This window comes from Megalobrama amblycephala, unplaced genomic scaffold, assembly GCF_018812025.1.
Source record: "Megalobrama amblycephala isolate DHTTF-2021 unplaced genomic scaffold, ASM1881202v1 scaffold370, whole genome shotgun sequence".
In the NCBI taxonomy this organism is placed as follows: domain Eukaryota; kingdom Metazoa; phylum Chordata; class Actinopteri; order Cypriniformes; family Xenocyprididae; genus Megalobrama; species Megalobrama amblycephala.
The window spans coordinates 278,406-301,186 of NW_025953349.1; the positions used below are offsets into that span (position 1 = coordinate 278,406).

The window sequence follows — 22,781 nt, forward strand, 5'->3', positions numbered from 1 at the left end:
AGCAGTGCTGTCTTAAATGAGAGCACTCTTAACTCGCTCACATTAGGCAGCTCGAAGGGCGGTCTTGACGGTGCTCTAAGCACCAAAGACAAGTCCCGACTGGCATCAAATAAGGACAGGGAGGATTCAATCGTCTGGCGCCTCATAGAAAGCCTATATTTAAGTACCCCCCTCAATAGCCATATGAAAAGAAACTTCTGTAATAATACGGCTACATATACCTTCAATGTAGAGGGTGAGCTTCCTGCATCCAACTGGTCCTGCAGAAATGCTAGGATCAGATACACAGCACTGACCTCAGGGTTCTCATTAGAGCTGGGACGATACATCGATTCTCGATCGATACAATGAATCTGGATCGATCCTGATATTTCTCTCTTGAATCGATTCTGAGCTTAGTTTTAACAGCAGATGGCGCTCTAGGTTCGTTTTTAACTGCTTGCTCTTATCCTGATTAAGAAGAGTACTGGAGAGCGCTTGTGCGTTGAGTCATGTAAGTGGTTAAATATACTTGCACCTCGGCTCAGAATGCTTTTATGATGCAAGATTTGTAATTTACTTCAACCTTTTTGAACTTTATGAATGATTATTTAAGATTTAAGTGGTGTGTGTAAAGGAACTGGAAGCAGGCAGTGTACAAGTGTTTCTAAAGCACGTATAGTAGTGCCATCTGCTGTTAAAAAACTAAGCTCAGAATCGATTTGAGAGAGAATCATGATGCATCTGAAAATATCAGAATCGCTCCAGATCCTTTGTATCGAGAATCGAGATTTGATGTATTGTCCCATCCCTAGTGTAGTGACATAAATAGCCATTTTGTCACTTGAGGTGTTGTAGGGTGGTTTCTGATGCGTGAGATCCAAACAAGATAAATCATCCTCCAAATACTGCTTTATCAGAGTTATTCATCACACAGTTCGTTCAGGTCATTTAATCTCACAGTTCCTCTGCACAGTGCATATAAAATCCCATCGAATGCCATCACATAATTACCTCCAGACGTGGTCAAAAATGTTGTGCTTCCCTCTGATTACACACCTGCCCTTACTCTTTGCCTACCTAAATACTCATTAAGGCCCACATTCCACACAGTGGTCAAAAAACAGAATTACAACAGACATAATGGCTCTTACACCTAGTTCTCATTCCGGCTGCACACCAGACTGAGAACACAATCCATTTGAGAGTGTAAAAACGTCTCGTTGATGGAGCTCTCGTCTCCGCAATCTTGTTTAGCACTTACTGCGAAACATCTAGCGGGTTCTTGCGCTGACCTGCCACACATGCAATTCCCATAGCTCCGGCCTGGATGCCTAATGGCACCTCTCACCTGTGAGAGGAGGTCTCTCCTCAGTGGGATGGCCATGAAGGGGCCACAAGCAGGTCCACTAGCTCCAGAAACCATGGCTGGTTGGGCCATTTAGCACCATCAGTAAAAGGGTTTCTCTTTCTTACCTGATTTTGTGCAGCATTATCGTATTATCTTCACTGGGGTCAAAGTGTATTTTCGCCTCCTGGGCCAGCAACCCGACAATGCATGAGTGGAGCATTCGTCAGAGAGAAGAACACAGGGCAGTAGGCATTCTCCTCAGTGGCAAAAAGGTCGATTGTACGACACCACCGCTGTATTGTTCGAATGAGACCATGGCGGTCTGTATACATGGTCCTATTGAACCAAACCAACAGTGCATCAAGACATGCATGCGTTACCACAACACACATTCTCCCGGCTTTCCACGCTCTCTGCAGAATGCAATCTTTCAGCCAAAACTGCAGTGGCCTCATGTAGAGCAAACCCAAGCAGGGACGCTGTCGTCCAATATACTGGGTTTCACTGAGCTTGCACTCTAAAAAACACTGTCTGAGGGAGGGGTTTTGCTTATATTGAGCACGGCATTTTGAGGAAGAAAAGAGCTCTGATATTGAGCCATGTTTGAAAGTGGCAACAAAGCACACTAACACAAACAGTGACAAAATCTCTTTAGTGACGCTCCTCCTTAGACCCTGGCCATTACAGGCGGGGACATTGCTTTGTGAGGAAACTGAACTTCCTGCTGGATTTCTGGTGCAGAGGCAGTTCTGGATCAAGCCGCACCCTGTGCTTGGAACAGAGACATCTGGCTGGCTGCTGAGCTGATGCCGATCTGGATCGCGCCTGAGGGGGATGCTCCTGATGCTGCGTGTCCAGCTGCCATGTAAGCCTTCTTAGCAATGTGGGCAGTAGTCCGACATGGCTTTGAAGGATGAGACAGGGTGGATTTCAATCCACAACTGTGATGCAATGTCAACAGATCTACTTCAAAAGGGAACCAGAGTTACAGGAGTTAACCAGAGTATATGTAATTTATGATATTTGCAGAAGTCCAGGATCAACAAATGCACATGAAAGAGACAGATGATGGCATATGAAACCAAATAAATACACAATTATAATCATAAATGCTTTGTCTAAGTTATTTTTATAAGCATAATATATATTTATTTTGGCAATGGTTTTCATAAGTAGCCTTTAGCAAAGCATATAAATATATTTCTGCCTCATACAGTGATCAGAATCCCATTGGATCACAAAACCAATTTTAGCTCTAACAATAACCATAAATAAGTATTTTTGTAAGAGGTGTGGCATTGGAGAGAGATCTCAAGAGAGGGTGGGTTCTAGATTTAAAACTAAGGGGGCTTTCATACTAAGCACATATGCTCTCATCCTTGTCAGATTGCAATTGTTCTCAGTTCTCCTTGCAAAGTTGGTTTGCATTCATATTACGTCATCACAAATAAGCACAGTGCATAATGGAAAACAGCACGCGGGTCAATATGTTGTGTTTTTTATTAATTTGGTGCTATTATGCGCAGCAGAGTGAATGAGTAAACTATGCGTGATTACGCTGCACACTTAACTCTTGCTCATATCCAAGGTAAATCATCACCACTGTCATCCCTTACTAGGGGTGTAAATCAGATGGTTCATCACAATACGATATGTTATCGATTCTCATAGCCAGCGATACGATATTTGGCAATACCTCAAAAAACACGATACCCATACGATACGATTCAGGGGTATATTGATATGTTTTCAGTGGTACATAAAGACCTTACATAATGAAGCGATATGTTTTTATTACCTTAGAATGAGCCATTTTATACACCACTGGTCCTCCCTTCATGTCAAGTTGCCATTATGCGCCAGCATGTTTCTACAGCAGCCCTAAATAGACAAACACTCTACAGAGTGCATTTCGTCACTATGTTGTTCTCCTTCTAAATCGTTTGTGTTTTTAAAGGCAGCTTACATCGTCACTACGTTGAATACGCACAAAGTAGTAGTAGCAGTGTCGTCTGGTTTATTAGAAGCAGAGACCGTTTTTTGTTAGAAGTAAGAAGAAACCTCATTGCTTCACACAAGCTACTCTCTGCTCTCTCAGACGACATGTCGGCCAGATGGCCACTGTAGCTTTTCCGAAAGGGAGGGGTGTGAGGGGTGTGCGCTGTTAGTTGCAGTTCACAACCTCACTGCTAGATGCCGCAAAAATTTACACACTGCACCTTTACTCTAGTGTTGTGATCTAAAAGACACCCGGTATACATAATTTAGAAACAGCAATAAACTCTAGCAAGATGAAGTCCTTTTATGCAAAACCATAGACCTTTATCTATTGAAGCACAAAAATAAGTAAAAGAAGATCCAATTCTCTGGTCTATTTGTGTGCTGTCTGTGATGGGGCATTCTGTGTGTGTGCACTGCTCTTGAGTGTTATTTCTTCAAGGCTTTAAACACAAGCAACTGATAAACTTTAGTAAAGAGTTCGATTGGGACAGTGACAGCTCCATAAACGGTCTTTCACAAGCTCTAAAAGGTAGTTTAAATGAGAAGCACACTTTGGTGGTAATGCATAAATTGACATTGCGTGAAAATTTGGAGAGTGTGAAAACAAAGGTAGCCTACCTCTTAAATGTATAAATGGTATCCTTTTTTTAAAATGTTGAATCGATACATTGTATCGTTAGACATTTAATCGATGTATCGATCTATATCGATGTATTGCTACACCCCTATCCCTTACAAGTGTTTTGTTGATAAAATGCACATGCAGATTACTTTACTTCCTGAAAAATTGCGCACACAAGTCCGAGTTGCTTTCACATTCACGCAGATCATGCTACAGCACCAGTGCAACCGAACTCCGACCACCTCCTACAGGTAGTCACAGGTTTGGTACCCCGGTGTACTCTCGGTTCAGAAACTTCTAATGTTTCATTAAAAATATCTGCATTTATATTTCAAAAATGAACAAAACAAACTACATGAGGGTGAGCAATTGAAGACAGAAACTTCAATTTTGGGTGAATCCCTTTAATTAGTGTTACCTTCTACAGACAAACCATGGTTGTAAAATGAGGAAACACTTTGTATGCTAACCTCTTTTGGCCTCCACTCAGACTCTAAACTGATATGATGTGCAGTCATGCATTACTATTTATGTTGAGGAAAATGCAAGAAAATGGAAACAACCCTCAATGGAAATAACCCTCAACAGTTCTCTAGAGCAAGTAAACATTTATACATATTTCTCACCACTCTCAGAAGGCGTCGTTGCTCCTTGAAGGTGGCACAGCAGCCTAAAACCCCTGTTACCATGACGATCACCCCAGCCATGATGAGTATATAGGCAGAGACAGCGTAAATCTTTGAGGACAACAGACTGATGTAGTCGCTCTTCTCAAGTAACGTCCAGGTGCCCACAGCCATCACTGCTCCTCCTGCCAGCTGGGAAAACATTTAAAGTAACATTCAAGGTTCTTTTCATAATGTTTGAGATGCTGAGAGATGCACTGCTGTTGGCATTAAAGGGTTAGCTGAGCCAAAAATGGAAATCAGATTTAATTTAGGCTTATGGAAAACATGGAAACTTGCGCTGCAAAACCAATGAGGTTAGCGCGTGACACACACATGTGACATGCACAAGTATAAAATGTCTGTTAACATCTCTGAAAACAAGTATAAAATGCAATAAAATGCAAAACCGTATTTTAGAATAAATATAATTTAATAATAATAATAATTATTATCATCATTGTATTTTACAGAAAACCGCAGGGTGACCTTTTAACACGCAAGGTAGCTATACCTATAAAGCTGTGTTCACTAACACTATCAGAGACTTTATCGTTGCATGTCGTGGTGAGGTCACTACTGGTTGCCTAGTAATGTTTGTGAATGACATTCATGAATGTTACTCAATCTTGTAAACAATAGCTCAATACATAAAATAATTGATCTAGGTGGTGAGGTCACTACTGGTTGCCTAGTAATGTTTGTGAATGACATTCATGAATGTTACTCAATCTTGTAAACAATAGATCAATACATAAAATAATGAATGAATAAGAAACAGCAAGTGCCCTTTGCCATCGCGGCTGTTTATCTGCAGCGAAAGCGCCAGTCTATCTGGATTCACAAAACCATTTTGGCTCAACATGGCGAGTACCCCCGTATGTCCACAGAGACATTTTATAGGAAAGTTGCTAACCGCTAAAATTAACTTCTCCATCTTGCCTCAATACTCCACTACGGGATGTAATGATGGATCACGTGTGCTCCACTGACTTCACTCCTATTAGATGTCACTCCCTAAAGTCGCTCTTCATTTGCATAAAGTTAAACATATCTCAGCTTTGTTGCATCACTGTTACTTATGTCACCGGAAATTGGCAGCTCTCTACTGAAATGAATGGGAGTGTGTCGCTTTGTCAATGTATGAAGAACCAGGAGGAGTAGACTTTTTGAATTTGAAGATCAAGGTAAATTGTACTTTCGGGAAACATTCCGAAGAGCAGTACTAAATGAAAAATATGATTTATTCAAAATACAAAAAAAAAATCTTTCTTCCTGTTCAAAGGCTTTAATGCATTGTGTTTCCTTTTGGAGAATCAGTAATTGTTCAAACTTTTTTTAATACTTGTGTTTGAGTCCCTCAGTTGTCCTCAGTGTGAAAAGATATGTAAACATCTTTTATGTAAAATAGATGCTTGAAAGTTTGTGAACCACTTGCAGAATCTGAAAATGTGAATAATTTAATAAACAAAATAAGAGGGATCATACAAAATGTATGTCATTTTTTATTTAGTACTGTCCTGAGTGAGATATTTAATATATAAAAAATGTTTACATAAAGTCCACAAGACAAAAAATAGCTGAATTTATAAATATGACCCAATTCAAAAGTTTATGAACACTTGATTCTTAATACTGTGTGTCATTACCTGGATAATCCATGACTGTTTTTATGTTTTGTGATGGTTGTTCATGAGTCGCTTGTTTGTCCTGAGCAGTTAAACTGCCCAATATTCTTCAAACAAATCCTCTAGGTTCCAAAAATTCTTCAGTTTTCCAGCATCTTCTGCATATTTGAATCATTTCCAGCAGTGACTGTATGATTCCGAGATCCATCTTTTCACACTGAGGACAACTGAGGGACTCAAACAAACTATTAAACTAACATTTACAGATGCTCCAGAAGGAAACACGATGCATTAAGAGCAGGGGGTGAAAGCCTTTTGAATTTGAAGATCAAGGAATATTGTACTTAATTTGTCTTCTGGCAAACATTTAAATGTCTTCTGTTTATTCTACTAAATGAAAAAAAAAAACAAAAAAAAAAAACAAACATCTTTATCCTGTTCAAAGGTTTTCACCCCTAACTCTTAATGCATTGTGTTTCCTTCTGGAGCATCAGTGAATGTTTGAACCCTTTTTTAATAGTTGTGTTTGAGTCTCTCAATTGCCCTCAGTGTGAAAAGATGGATCTGAGAATCATACAGTCACTGCTGCAAAGGGTTCAAATATGCAAAAGATGCTGGAAATCTGAAGAATTTTCGGGACCTGGAGGATTTTTCTGAAGAATATTGGGCAGCTTAACTGCTCAGGACAAACAAGGGACTCATGAACAACCATCACAAAACAAAAAAACGGTCATAGATCATCCAGGTAACCACACACAGTATTAAGAAACTTTTGAGTGGGTCGTTTTTATAAATTCAGTTCTGTCATGACAACTCTCAGAGTGTTTGCATGGTAATGGATATGACAATGTAGATATATTTGGTCTTGGCGGAATAGATCTGCTATGCTGCTGTTGAATATTGCTGCTGCTGCTGCAGAGCAAGTATGGGACTTGCTACTGCCAATACATACACGACACGCTGCTGCTGTACAATATAGCGTACATAACCGTAGCAGATCTATACAGGTGGAGCTGGGGAAGGTGGACGGTTTCTGAAGCACGCTGCGCTGCTAAGCAATGCCAACTCATGTATTTAAATATTAAGCATGCAAGCTCATTGGCTACTAATACAGCAGGAACCAATCATCTGTGACATGGATATGACAATGTAGATATATTTGGTCTTGGCGGAATAGATCTGCTACGTTGCTGCTGCTTTATTGCTGCTGCTGCTGCAGAGCAAGTACGGGATTTGCTACTGCCAATACATACACGACACGCTGCTGTGAGCAAGTGAGACATGCTGCTGCTGTACAATATAGCGTACATGAATAACCCCCCAACAAAGCAGGTGACATGATATTAGACAATACAAGCCTGGTGTATTGTATGTCAGAGATCCCCTATCAATCCAGAAGGCAAGATGATGATTCACCCTCACCCCCCAGCAGATCTACCGCCAAAACATATGTACTGCTGCTGCTCCGAAGAGCCATAGGAACCGTGTGTATGCTATCTATGTGTGCCTGGCCCATTTTTGCCACAACTAAGTAATTCTGGGCTGTAAGGCTTGGCTCTAGTGGCCTATTAGACTATGTGTGCCTGGGCTACCACGCCGAATGGCTTAGCTCTAGTGGCCTATGTCTATGTGTGTCTGAGCCAAATGGCTCAAACATAACAATTACAATGCGCATTATGTGTGGCTTTAACAAATGATAAAACGTTGCAGGCTAAGAGAGATAAAGAAACCCTCCACGACCACCTTCACGAGGTTGAGCAATACTGTGAAACATTTAGATTTACATGTCATAATATGAATAAGATTTCAATAGAAACTGAATATTTTGAATTAATATTCTATCTGTCTGAGTTGCATGCTAAAACATTACTATTATATCTTTGTCTAATATGCAATGGTTATGTCAGTCGATGCAATTGACAGTGAATCCCATAACATCACTTCGCAGCGTGCAACCGATTATTCACATTTTCACAGATTCTGCAAGGGGTTCACAAACTTTCAAGCAGCACTGTATATACAGATACCAACCCAAAACAGGAAATTGAAGGTGAAGAGCAGGTATTTCATGCAGATGGTCCCACATGTTTGATTCTTCTCTTCGTTTAACCCCATCTGAAAAACAAAACAAGAAAAAACAAACAAAAAAACAACAACACAGACATGAACTAAAAAGCAACTGACCTAGTTCACACAGTTCAAATAAGTTGTGATGGGTTAATCTCAAAGTAGATAAACATACCTATATAATAAAGCGCAGAACAGTAAGTGTAAATACACAGCAGTCATAACTTTGTTTTTGCTGAGTTTATTTAATTAATATTGAGTATTAATTAATGTCAAACAAAACGGTGCGTTTTATTTTCTCTGCCAACTAAAAGTCACAGAATCATTGTGTGTTCTCTCTGCGCTGTCCAGGGCGTCCCGCAGCTTTCACACACAGATCTTGAGAGTTGGTCAGCTAAACAAAACAGGCCAAAGAAGTAGACTAATGGGCAATGTACGGGAGAAGATGCGAGGTACATTCATATTTCTGAAATAAACACATACATTTGCAAGAAAAAGTATATGAACCACTTGCAGAATCTGTGAAAATGTTAATAATTTTAACAAAATAAAGGAGTTAATACAAAATGCATGTTATTTTTTATTTAGTACTGTCCAGAGTAAGATATTTTACATAAAAGATGTTTACATATAATCCACTAGACAAAAAAAAAAAAAAAAAAAAGCTGAATTTATTAAAATAACCCCATTCATAGGTATGTGAACCACTGATTCTATTTCCTTTCGCTCCAGACCGCCAGAGGCAGTGCTGAAAGCACTAGTGGAAAACTCCTCATGCTCACAGTTGATCGAGAATCGAATGACAAAGTTGTCACCTCGTGACTCGTGACATGCATTGAACTATAATAACACCTTAGCACGTAACCTCGATCTCTTTCTCATTCTCACTTGTTGAACCGAACGTGACGATATTTTGTGCAGCTTGCTGCTGAAGAGATCTTCAAGATATATCGCAAGCTGTTTCGTCTTGATTTACATTGCTTAGTAAGTTATACCGATTGTTGGATTTACACGCATCCCGCGGTGCACCGCGATCGTGATATAAGGATTGCATCACTTAAGGAGCTTCAATCTGCTGGATGCCGGCAAGTTTGAATGCTTCTGTGACGATATACTTACGCTCGGAAGCCCTGGCTGCCTCGGCTGAGAGCGCATATGAGCCTGATCACGGCGTGAATTACTAACGTGTGCCGGATTTATCAACTTTACGGTGAGTATTGATTTAACATGGATGCACATCAGTGTTCTACATGCCCCAATGTAACGGATATAATGGATGGACATCGCCAATGTCCTGCTTGTCTTGGTATGGATCATCTTAGAGAGGCACTGACTGACCCGTGTCCGGAATACTCCATTATGCCACTCGCCGTAGGGGTGTAACGATACGCTCAGGTCACGATACGGTACGTATCTCAATACGGAGTTCACAATACGATACGTATCACGATATTTTGAACAAAATGAAACTGAAATTCAAACAAGATTTATTAAAAAAACATGAACAAATTTCAATAATTTTCCTTGTTGTACATACAAGATCACATTTCAATAAAATAAATAAATAAATAAATAAAATTTAAATAAAATAAATAAAAATAAAATTTTAATAAAAACCTTCTGTATTCAAATTAACAGTTGAATAGGGCTGTCTGTCACTGAAAAAAAATGTTAAATTTAACATGAACTTAGAATTATGAATTGGGGCCGTTCACATATCGCGTCTAAAAATGCGTGGAAGGCGCAGCCACACCGCTTCTCCTTCTTTCCAAAGCGCTTGCGCTCCCGTGGCGTCGGTCGTTGCTATGCAACCATGAACTGAGCTCTCCAAGAGGATCAGGATGTTTCTGCAAAGGATAAATGATTTCTAGCCCTTGCATTAGTTTTACTACGAGATATATTGATGGAGATAAGATATAAAAACCACCATGTACAGCTATGATCAGCTGTTCGGCTGAGCTTTTGATGTTTTGTTACGGAAAGGCCATAGCTGATCGGTTGATTCTTGTCACACGACCTACGGTGCGCTTGCGGCATTCTGAAAAGTTGAGAATTGCATGCGCGTCGCGACCGCGTTGATCCCATTATGAGCGCGCCTGCATTTGAAAAAAATAACTGACTTGCACACGGAAAAGACGCAATATGTGAACGGCCCCACAGAACTTCTTAAAGCATCGCAAGCGTCTTTTGCTTTTCTGTGAGCACAGCCATTGCTGTGCACTGCGGTGAAAGAAAGCCACGACTTTTCTCACGCGACCATGCAAGAGACTGACATGAGAAACGTTTAAACCTGCTTGCAAGATTCAATGTGTGCCCGAAACACTTACTGAACTAGAGAGCTGATTGAGACACTCCATTTATATGCGGTGACAACCGGCTTCTCTCACTGCCACCTTGCAGAGTAGGTCACGTTGGCAGCCCAACCAATAAGATTAAACTGCCGTCATATCGTAAAAGTATCGCCATCACTCTACGATGCATATCGGAACATGTTTGCATCGCGAAATATCGTACTACGATAAATCGTTACACCCCTAACTCGCCATGCGTCACGCTCGTCTAGCGTGTCTAGAATCTGCTTCGGATAGTTTGTTACCTTCTTCCAGTATCACCACAGCTGATCGTAAGCGTAAGCAAGCATCTCAGGGTGTGAAGAAGACTAAGAAACCTAGATCTTCTGATTTAGAACGTAAAGTTGATCAGCTGTCTTCTGCAGTGAAGCTGTTATTGCCACTTCTGTCTAAAACTCAGTCTAAAACAGATGCGCAAGAGATAGTTCAGCCTGAGTGTATGATGTATGACATCCTCACCAATGATGCATACAGGACAGGATTTGGATGTGATGTCAGTGGCTGCCACTGACTCACTCTTTGAAACCATTCCAGATGTTACTTCAAGTGCTGAGGAAAATCAGCCTGAAGATCTATCACAGCACTATCTGTGCAATCAGGTGGATCATCTTCAGTTGCATCCCTGGAAGGAACATTAAAAGCTATGATTGCATGCATCAATCTAGATCCCCCTCAACCAGCAGTGGGGTCTGAGAATATTTTTCTGCGTCATGCACAGAGAACATAATTTACAATGCCTCAGTGCAATGACTTACGTCTGCATTGGTGTATGCATTGCAAAATTCAACGAAGGCGACCCGTCCAGATCAGTCAGCCCGCACACTGGCTGTAATGCATGACCCAGAGACAGTAGGACTTGGTAACATGCCACCTATTCATGCCACCTAGTGTGGCAGCGCTTATTGTATCTTCTGATGAAGTGCTTCGTGAGAATGTACGCTGCCCCAATGTTGAGTGTAGGCGCACTGATGAGTTACTGTCTCGTGTATACAATGCTACAGCAATCCTTGGCCGTGATGAGGGGGGGGGGCAATCTGGCGCAGTAGGGGAGTGAATGGCACCTGGAGAGGGGCTATGCGTACAGCACACGTAAATGTTTTGGAACTGACAGCGGTGTTCCTTACCCTTTTGTATTTTCAGACTGTTCTCAGAGGAAAGCATGTCTTGGTGCGCACAGATAACAAAGTGGCCGTTTTTTATATCAATCATCAGGGAGGCACGAGGTCACAGAGTGCACTTCGGGTAGCTCACAATCTACTCATTTGGACGCAGACCAATCTGCTTTCCATCTGGGCAACATACCTACCAGGTCGACTCAATCATGCTGCAGATGCTCTCTCTCGTGGCAGGGTGTCGCAGGGAGATTCAGACGTTGTGCAGATGATACGGAGAACATATGGGACCGCTGTGGTGGATGTGTTTGCAGACAGTCTCACGTCTCATTGTCCTCGTTGGTTTTCCCTGATGGACAATCCAGGGTCTCTGGGTCAGGATGCGTTAGCCCACGACTGGCCAGACGTGCTTTATGCTTTCCCCCCATTACCACTGATTTGGAAGACTGTGTCGGGTGCGCGACTGCGGGCACCGTCTACTGTTAGTGGCTTCTCATTGGCCTGCAAGGCCGTGGTTTCAGACACTTCTTTCATTATTAATAGGGCCTCCTTGTCATCTGCCGAACAGACCGGATCTATTGAGTCAGTTAGGAGGGAGAGTTTGACACCCACATCCAGCACGGTTGAAACTGTGGGTGTGGCCTCTGGGCCCACTGGGCCTCTCTTGGAGTGTTCACAGAGGGCCAGGGACACTGTTCTGAATGCGTGTGCTGCATCTACATGCAAGTTGTATTCTTCTAAATGGAAGGTATTCTGTGATTGGTGTTCTAGCCATGACATCAACCCATTACAGTGCTCTGTGGGATGCATTTTAGATTTATTGCAACATCTTTTGGAGCTTGGACGTTCTGCATCTACACTTAAGGTGTATGTGGCAGCTTTGTCAGCTCACCGGTCTGAGTTTGCTGCTGCTTCACTTGGGTCTGACCGGCTGATTGTTACCTTCTTGAAAGGGGCTAATCGTCTTTGTCCTCCACGGGCAGTCTGGAGTCCGACATGGGATTTGAGTATGGTGCTTAGTTCCTTGTGTCAGCCCCCATTCAAGCTAATTTTGGAGTCAGACATTAAGTGGCTATCATTCAAGACTGCATTTCTCTTGGCAATTACAACAGCAAAGCGCGTGAGCGAACTCCATGAATTATCTGTGAGTGTTCCCTGTTTGCACTGGAGTGCTGACCTTAGTAGTGTCTCATTGTGGCCTAATCCAGCATTTCTACACAAGATCTTGTCTCCACATTTTATGAACACACCTATCGTGTTGGCTGCATTGCCGTCAGATCAAGATGACATACGGTTGGAGCTATGTCCAGTTAGGTCCTTGAGGACTTACATTGATAGGACAGCAGCCTGGCGTAAAACGGACCAATTGTTCGTTTGTTTGTTTTAGTGAAATGCGCAGAGGTGCTGCATTTTCTAAACAGAGACCGGCACACTGTGTGACGCAGGTCATTCTACATGCATATGAATCTGCAGGAAGGTCTGTTCCCTCATCTATTCATTGTCACTCTACACGTGCCTTGGCAACATCTTGGGCAGTGTTCAAAGGGGTGTCGCTCTCCGAAATTTGTGCGGCAGCAACCTGGGCTTCATCATGTACATTTTCACGTTTTTACAAATTGAATGTGACTCCCTTGCCAGCAGTATGTGCTGCAGTGCTTTCTGCCTGCCCAGATGCTTCTCATGGGAATCCCTCATGACTGCGTAGCTATTCGTCTTCCACTAGTGCTTTCAGCACTGCCTCTGGCGGTCTGGAGCGAAAGGAAATAGAACGCTGGTTACACATGTAACCGTGGTTCTATGACTAAGTGGAAGACCGCCAGAGTCTCTGGTCACTCGGTATTGCGAGAATGAACTAAGAGATTGTGGTGACGTGCTAAGGGGTTATTATAGTTTAAGGCACGTCACGAGTCACAAGGTGACAACTTTGTCATTCGATTCTCGATCAAGCGTGAGTGTGAGGAGTTTTCCACTAGTGCTTTCAGCACTGCCTCTGGCGGTCTTCCACTTAGTCATAGAACCACAGTTACACCTGTAACCAGCATTCTTAATACTGTGTGTGGTTACCTGGATGATCTACGACTGTTTTTTTTTGTGATGGTTGTTCATGAGTCCCTTGTTTGTCCTGAGCAGTTAAACTGACTCTTAATGCATCGTGTTTCCTTCGGAAGCATCAGTGAATGTTTGAACCTTTTTTAATAGTTGTGTTTGAGTCCCTCAGTTGTCCTCCATGTGAAAAGATGGATCTCAAAATCATTCAGTCACTGTTGTAAAGGGTTCAAATATGCAAAAGTTGGTGGAAAACTGAAGAATTTTTGGGACCTGGAGATTTTTTCTGAAGAACAGAGCTCAGTTTAACTGCTCAGAATAAACAAGGGACTCATGAACAACAACAACAACAACAAAAAAAAAAAACAGTCGTAGATCATTTAGGTAATGACGCACAGTATTAAGAATCAATGGTTCACAGACTTTTGAACTGGGTCATTTTAATAAATTCAGCTATTTTTTTGTCTTATGGATTATATGTAAACATCTTTTATGTAAAATATCTTACTCAGGACAGTACTAAATAAAAAAATAACATGCATTTTGTATGATCTCTCTTATTTTGTTAAAATTTTTCACATTTTCACAGATTCTGCAAGTGGTTCACATACTTTTTAGAAAGGTAGATATTTTACATTATAACATGTGAAATATGGATATTTTTCTTACACAAATGCATCGCTTCGCATCAGAAGGCCTTTATTAACCCTCTGGAGTCTGAGGCTGATTTGGGGCCTGGAGAAGTTTTGACATGCCCTGACATTTGTGCTTTTTTCAGTTGTTCATAAACATATAAATGACAAAAGTGTCATTACACTGTATTCAGCACAAACTAGGCTACAATAATATGTGAGGAACATGTATGTACATGTTTGTGTTTTTGAAGGAATAATGTTTATGCGTGGTTACTGAAAAAACAAAAAACTTAAGTCACTGAAATAAGGCCAAAATAAGTATAGTAAATCTGTGTTCACAAGACTTTTGGGTATTGGAGGTTGTAGACTAGAGTTTTTGCTTCAAAATTATGTAAAAAATTATGCTGCCTACTCCTTCATATAAAACAATATATTGATTTAGTTTTTGTAAGACACTTTTTGCCAAGAAACACAGTATGCATGGAGGCGTGAATCACCACTGAAAAATGGGCCATTCTCACCTGAGAAGACAAAAGAATTGGATAATAATGAGCTGAAATGACTTGCATATTAATGAGGCATTTCAGTCAGGTAGGCTGTGAAAAAACCTTCTGTGATGTCTCAAGCTCATCATGATATATGAAACATACAGAAAAATATTATTACAATATAAAGTAATGGTTTTATATTATACTTTAAAATATAATGTATTTCTGTGATGCAAAGAGTCTGAATATAGGCTTTTAGTTTAAAAGCATGCACATTTGGAGAAATATTGGATTCTCATATGCTTATGTCAATTTTCTATACAGAGAAGTTATATTTATTTAATATTCATTGTCATTACTATGAGCGCTGGTGTTTTCAATTCATCCTTGAAGTCGGAGGGCGCTCTCTGTGCATTTTTAGTCCAAAAATTCATCTAAAAGAAGAAGAGGCTATTCCATGAATGGAGTTTCCAATTCATACTGCAGCCGGAGGGCACTAAAGAAACAAAAACTCATCTAAAATTCATCTGTAGAAGAAAAGAAAACAGGAACTAACTGCATGTCTTCTAGAGCTCCCTAACCATGACTTTTACATCCAGATAAACACTTTTCAAGACAATAAATACACGATTGAGACGATGAATGCATGTATTGCCTCTGAATTTGCGTCTGAATAGCGCTGGCTCCGTGGGTGTGGCCGCATTAGCGGATAATGAGCTGAATCACGGACTTCTGACATGGCTCTCTTTTCATACAGATTACATAAACACAGAAGGTTTGTTTTCGATTTGACTTAAATGATTTAAAACCTGACATCTTAACATTTCTTTAGACATAAGTTTAACTTTTCTGTGATTAGTATTCACTAAGTTACAGTTCATTTTCTGAGAACTATCAGATTGGACTTCGTTCAGAGGGAGAGGAGAAATCACGCATCATGTTAGTTTTCTTTATTTTACAAAAAGCACAACATTGTGTTTTTACTCTGAGTGTATACAAATAAAAGAAGATATTCTATAGTTTCAATTGATATATTACTTATGTCTCTATGACAAAAAATGACGGAGTATTTTAAGTCTGTTTTGCTGCAATGTGAAAAAAAACCTGCAAAACGCGCCAGCGCGTTTTCAGACCTCAGAGCGTTAACCCCCCGGAGCCATGTGGAGTACGTTTATGATGGATGGATGTACTTTTTTAGTTTCAAACAGGTGGTTTCTGTGCACTGTTTAAAGCTTAGGAGCATCAGGGTGATTATTAAAATATCTTAGATTGTATTCGTCAGATAGAAGAAAGTCATATACACCTCTGATGGCTTGAGAGTGAATAAAGCTTGGGGTAATTTTCATTTTAAAGTGAACTAATCCTTTAATGACAGAAATTTAATTTTTGGGTGAACTAACCCTTTAAGCCTGTCAGGTCACATATTTAGTGTTTATTCAATATTAGAAAAACTAAACATTATTTTATATTTAATATAATTAAAAATGAATTGAAAACCACAAAAATATGATGACTTCATGTTGAATGTCAACTCCGTCATTGGCCTGTCAACACCGTCAGACAGAAAATCTGACGTGATGTTTCTTTCTTTCACAAAACAAATGGAGTTCATGTAGTAGCCATTTTGTTTTCTCTGTTAATGCTAGATGCTAATAGAACCTGCTTCAGGAGAATAAAATGATCTAAAAATTTCAAATAATTTCCTCATAAATTGGAAGAGGGTGTTGACATATCATGGTTGTGACAGGAAATATTAACATTAGGATTTAAAATATTCTAAAACTATAAAACTTACTAGAGCCTGTCTGACATTGATGTACTCTTCAGAGGTGGAATGTGGCAAGGGGGTCCCTCAGAGTGACAGCTGCCCCTGATATTCCGATTTTATTACATTTTAATGAATGTCTGACAGTGTTGACAAAAAGTGGGGACACAACTTTGAAATCTTATAAAACACGAATGTGTCATTAAAAAAAACCTTGCTCTGACATGAGATATTATGAAGTGTTGCTTTTGATAAAACAAGCTTTTTTATCATTAAAAAAAAATCATTTTTATCCATTTTATTGCATATGAATTATAGAAACCTTCTCTGTGGACACTGTTTTAGATGTAGAGAGAAGACAATAAGTGTCATACATTTGATATAATAATGATAAAATTAAATTGAAGGGGATAATTGTGATAAATACATTCTATTATTAATCCCTCATAATATTTACAATAGAAAATATTTTTATTTTTAAACCTAATAGCGGTTGCTGGACATGTTTTGTCCCATCTCTCAAGAATCAGTGAACTTTCATTTTTCGATTAACTATTTCTTTAAGTTCTCAAATAAAGTATGGGGGGGGGGGGAGTTGTCAAGATGGCGGAGTGACTAGTCGAACTTTTCACAGGCTCTGATATAATTGTATTAAAGGCTGTCTATATCTGGTCTATTATTGTTGCATTTGCAGTTATTTGTTTACTTTAACGTTTTTGTTACTACCTTTGTGAAAACTTTTGCTTTTGTAAGACTCTTTGCTTGCCCATTTATGTTGGACTCACTGAAGCGTTATGGCGGCAAAAACTGGAGAACATGCCTATGTTGGAGTAGCTTCAGGTGGAGCAGAGGAGGAAACTATTGATTCGATGGAGATTGAAGTGTCGTCTGCTAAAGATGTTCGACAGCAGACGATGCCTCACACCCCTCTCAAAAGTCCTTGGCCTAAACGAGTGAAAGCAGTGCAGGAAAAGGACGAGATTTCCACTAGCGTTCTGTACGCCGCCATCCAAAGCCTCAGTCGTAAATTTGACGAGAATTCAGAATACATTCACGCCTTTGAATTCCAACTGAAACAGAACACTGATGCAATCGTCAGAATTATGGAGTCTATGGATGCCAATACGACGGTGCTGAAAGGCGTTAAGGAGGATGTGGATAAGTTGAAAACACAGGTAACTCATCTATAGAAGGAAAACGAACTGTTGAAACAGAAGTGCGTGGAACATGACCGATACAAACGCAGATGGTGTTTAAGGCTAAATGGGATTCCAGAAGATGAGGATGCCAGAAGCGTTGTGATCGATATTCTGTCCCAGATCGTCCCTCACTCTCCTAAACAACTGCAGAATACTGTGGACACCGTTCATCATTTGGGCAAAAAAGTGAAGGGAGCAAGACCGCGGCAAATCATCATTCAGTTTGGCATAGGGCTGGGCGATAAGCAGGTGATGGCGATATAGCGGTAATCAGGGAACCGGCTTTACTAACAAAATGCGCGTGAAAATCGCATGCGATATATCGCCCAGCCCTAGTTTGGCATGAGAACTGTACGCAACATGGTTTGGAGGATGTCGAAGAATGCACCGATCTGCATGGGAAAAAAAATCTGTTTTAGAGAGGATTTCCGTAAGGATGACAAGGAGGCTCAAGCTCGTCTATGGCTTAAAGTTGAGGAGGCAAGAAAGAAAAGTTTGAAAGCATACCTTCGCGACGGATATGCAGTGATTAACGGTCAGAGAGTGACAGCTTAATCTATGGTGAACGCTGTGATGTGCCTGTTCTTGAGTTGTAACTTTTATTTATGTGTGTAGAGTACTGGATATTAGGGCACAGTAACATCTCATTCTAGATCATAAGATTGTAGGGATCCAGGTAGGCCCACTTCATTCAGAAACCAATACAAAGGTAATATCAAAAAGGTTCTTTGACCAATGTTCATAGTCTAATGTTAAGTTCTTTTATATCGGCCTAAATGTGTTATTAATATATGTCTGTGTAAGAGGAACGATATCTGATAGCTAGTAGTTTTTTTTGTTGTTTTTGTTTTTTTCCCTTTGTTTTTTCTTCATTCAAAATGTCATTTTCTCTGTTATCTTTAAATGTTCAAGGTATTAGGTGTAATGTTAAACCTAAGGCACTTTTTCTTTTTTGCAAGAAGCAGGTAAAAGTAAACCGTTTCTTTCTTCAAGAGACTCATTCAACCGATGTAGATGTGAGATTTTGGAAGTCACAATGGGGTGGAGAGGCTTTATTCTCTCATGGAACTTCCCACTCAGCAGGGGTCGCCTTTTTGTTTAAATTGATGGACAGTAAAATTGTTGCTAGCTCAGGCGATAAGGAAGGTCACTGGATTATGGTGGTTCTTGAATCAAATGAATGCAATTATATCTTGATTAATGTTTATGGCTACACTAACAAGGCTGCTAATAAGCTATTTTTTCAGAATATGGCTACAAAAATTGATGACTGGAAAAACACTAATTTTACAAACAAAATAATTATTAGAGGGGATTTTAACGCTGTTCCAGATAAATGGCAGGATAGATACCCCACTCCTTTCACCACTTTTTCTTACAACCCCCTGGTTTATAATATATCTCAGTCTCTTGATCTAATCGATGTTTAGCGTGTAATGAACCCACATAAAAAGCAATTTACATGGGGATCCTTTTCAGGACGGATTCAGCATTCCAGATTGGACTTTTGGTTGATAACTAGCAATCTTCTTTCTTCCTCATTTGACTGTAATATTTCTCCTTCAGTTTTAACTGATCACAGTGCCATATCACTCTCTCTTAGAAGCAATGGCAGGTCACCATCTACCAGAACTCATTGGAAGTTTAATAATAATTTACTTAAATGTGAATCCTTTTGTAATTCTGTTTTGACAATGATTAATAATGTTAAAACTATGTCTGAATTATCCTCAATTGGCAAATGGGAATGGGTCAAATTTAATATTAAAAAATTGGCAATTAAAGAAGGGAAACAAATTGCAAATGCTAGAAAATTTAGGCAAATAATTTTATCAAGGCTAAATTATGTTGGTAATAAAGATATCCTTAGTGAGAGTGAGAAAAAAGAACGTCACCTTCTACAATCAGAGTTGGATGATTTTTATACAGAAAGGGCTAAAGGAGCATTTATACGATCTAGAGCTAGGTGGATTGAAGAGGGGGAAAAAAAAATCTTCATATTTCTTTAACTTAGAAAAACATAAACAAGCTCTAAAAACTATTAATAAACTTAACATTAATAATAATATAAGTGAAGAGAAAGCCGTGATTGATGATTACATTTATTCCTTCTATAATGAGTTATATAAATCTAAATTTACAGAGAGAGATTGTGATTTCTTTTTTTCCTCCTTAAAAGATAAAATTCCTACCATAGACTCTGAAATAGGATGGAAGCTGATATTGAGATTTCAGAATTAGACATTGCTATTAAACAGATGTCTAATGGAAAGTCCCCAGGTATTGATGGCATCACAGTAAAACTATATAAACATTTTTGGCCCTAAATAAGAATTTTAGTTTTCGAAGCATTAAAAGAATGTGTAGATAAAGCTGAATTATCGCCATCAATGAAGCATGGTTTAATTATTCTGGTTCCGAAGTCGAATAAAGATAAATTATTTTTAGACAATTGGAGACCAATAACTCTTTTATGTAATGATTTCAAATTACTCTCTCATGTTTTTGCAAATAGACTTAAAAAAGGCATTGGTGAAATGATCAGTGAAACACAATCGGCTTTTATTAAAGGGAGAGGTATTCACAGTCATATTAGATTAGTTCTTGATATGCTCGATAATAACTAGGGCAATATCGCACGCAATATCGCGTTCATATCGCAGATGAATCGCCTTCGATAATGAACGCGATATTGCGTATCTTGTCAGTGAACTACGGCTCTGTCTATTTAATGCCGCTCCATTTGAAAGCAGGTGATGCCGATTTAGCGGTAATCAGGGAACCGGCTTTACTGACGAAATGCGCGTGACAATCGCATGCGATATATCGCCCAGCCCATTATCAGTGTTATTTTCTGGGAGATGTTGAAACTTCAATAAGGGATAAAGCTTTTACCTGTTATATGGCATACCCTGTTGCTCCAAAGGTCAAGGAGACTCATTACAAAATTATGTTCAGGATTTACCCAGTTAGTGATTTTATACAAAACAATTTCATTATGAGGTGGATCCTTGTGGTTTTTGTTCTTCTTTTCCTGAAACACTTGATCACCTTTTATTTTACTGATGCTACTTCTAAATTTTGGTTTGATATACATAGCTGGTTGTCAGTAAAAATGGAGACAATTCCTCCTATAACTCAACAAGATGTTTTTTTTTTTTCTTTTTCAAATATGATTTAAATCCATCCTTCTCGGATATTGTAAATTTTGTTTTATTGATGGGTAAATATCATATCCATATTCGTAAATGGAAAAAGTGTAAGCCCTCCTTTAACATATTTTTATGTGAATTTGTGAAAATGTTTAAGAGTTTCAAATGCTTCAGAAAACATAATAGAAAATCTGAAACATTGTGTTTATCTTTGTCAAAATATCTATTATTTTAGTCTCTTTTCTTCTTTGACGTCTACATCGGCTAACTCTTTGTCCTCATCCCAGCTCTGTTTTTTTTTATTTATTTATTTATTTTTTTTATGTAAACTGTTTGTTTCAATGGAAGTGCCTTACTTTATTCCCTGTCTTGTTATGTACATTAAGCAATTAAAAAAATAAATAAATAAAAAATAAATAAAAGTTCTCAAATAAATTATTTATAAATTATTATAATTACATTAAAGTTTCTCTAAAAAGAATCGATATAAGCAAAGGGTTCGTTTTTCAGCATGCCTTGTGAAACTAAACACTGTTAAAATATATACTTTGACGCATATGTGATGAATGTGACTGGACCTCTTCATGTTTATCTGCTAATTAAAGAAAAACACAGATCTTCACAACAATGATTGATACACTCACTCACACATGTACTGGCAATACCATTGTATTTACATGACACTCCAACTAACACCATTCTACATGTATGAAACACTGACACTGCACTGTGGTACTTTTTGATTGGATTCATTTTTAAATAAATACTTAATTTTTCACATTGTAACACTTACAACTAATAATACTGCTCACTAAATGAAGTAATGTTTGACACAAAACTGACTTATCACTCGCCTGTCTGAACTTGTTAAAGAATGGCATTACCCCACACAGCACAAGCCAGGCTGTTACACACTACCATAACTATTTGCTTAGAGTAGTGTGTTAGAATGTTATTCCAAACGTAGCCTCAAAAACAGTTGCAGAGCGCATTTACATTCCTGAGTAACTTTCATGTGAATGTATATTAACACGCTCACTCGGATTATTTGCTGACCTCTATAGTCACTCATCTCAGTCTTATCTTTCAGCACTATTAACTTGTGCCTTACATAGGTCCCGTTTTGTATTTCTAACGCAACACACTAGCCGTCCACAGAAATCAAGTTAAACTCGTAACTCGTACTCACTGGAATGTTTTCAAGCCTAAATTGATCGTAGATATATATAGGTGGCAATTGTTCTATGATCAACAGGGTTACGATGCTTTTGGGAAACGCAGCCCAGACCTTATCAAACCAAATCTCAAATCCAGATTGAATGAATCTAGCTAGCAGTGCACTATATCGTATACGTACACTTGAGAAAACACAAGGATATTTACTGTCGCAAACTGGACTCTTATAAAAGTTAGTAATACTGCATTTACAGCTAAAACAAACACCGACGAACAATTTTCAATCAGTTTAACGTTAGATCTTACCTTTATCAGGTGATGTCACACAAAGACTGCGGTGAAAACTGTTTTTTTTTTTTATTAAAAAAATAAAAAATCGGTCTTCATTCAAAGAAAACTTATTAGGCTTAATTAATGGGCTAATTTGCTTCTTTAAAAACATCAACAAAAACAATAGGACCCAAAAGAAAAGTTCAAACGAGCTCCACCCGAGTGAGCAGGGTTGCCAGGTCTCAGAAAAAAAATCCAACCCAAATTATGGTGC

The 22,781-nt window shown here is 39.1% G+C and overlaps 1 protein-coding gene across 4 annotated transcripts in view; it reads right to left on the bottom strand.

The window, feature by feature from the left end:
* cd151l (CD151 antigen, like) overlaps window positions 1-22,781 on the bottom strand; it is a 55,233-nt gene extending 32,452 nt beyond the window's left edge. For 2 of the 4 annotated variants that reach the window (XM_048179809.1, XM_048179808.1), the window contains exons 1-3: window positions 22,544-22,779; window positions 8,278-8,361; window positions 4,580-4,771 (exon numbers count right to left, since the gene is read on the bottom strand). In XM_048179809.1, the coding sequence (XP_048035766.1) occupies window positions 4,580-4,771; window positions 8,278-8,361 (276 nt within the window). In that variant the 5' untranslated portion in view covers window positions 22,544-22,779. Of the gene's footprint in view, window positions 1-4,579; window positions 4,772-8,277; window positions 8,362-22,543 lie in introns of all 4 variants that reach the window. The other 2 variants (XM_048179810.1, XM_048179811.1) reach the window with 2 other exon arrangements.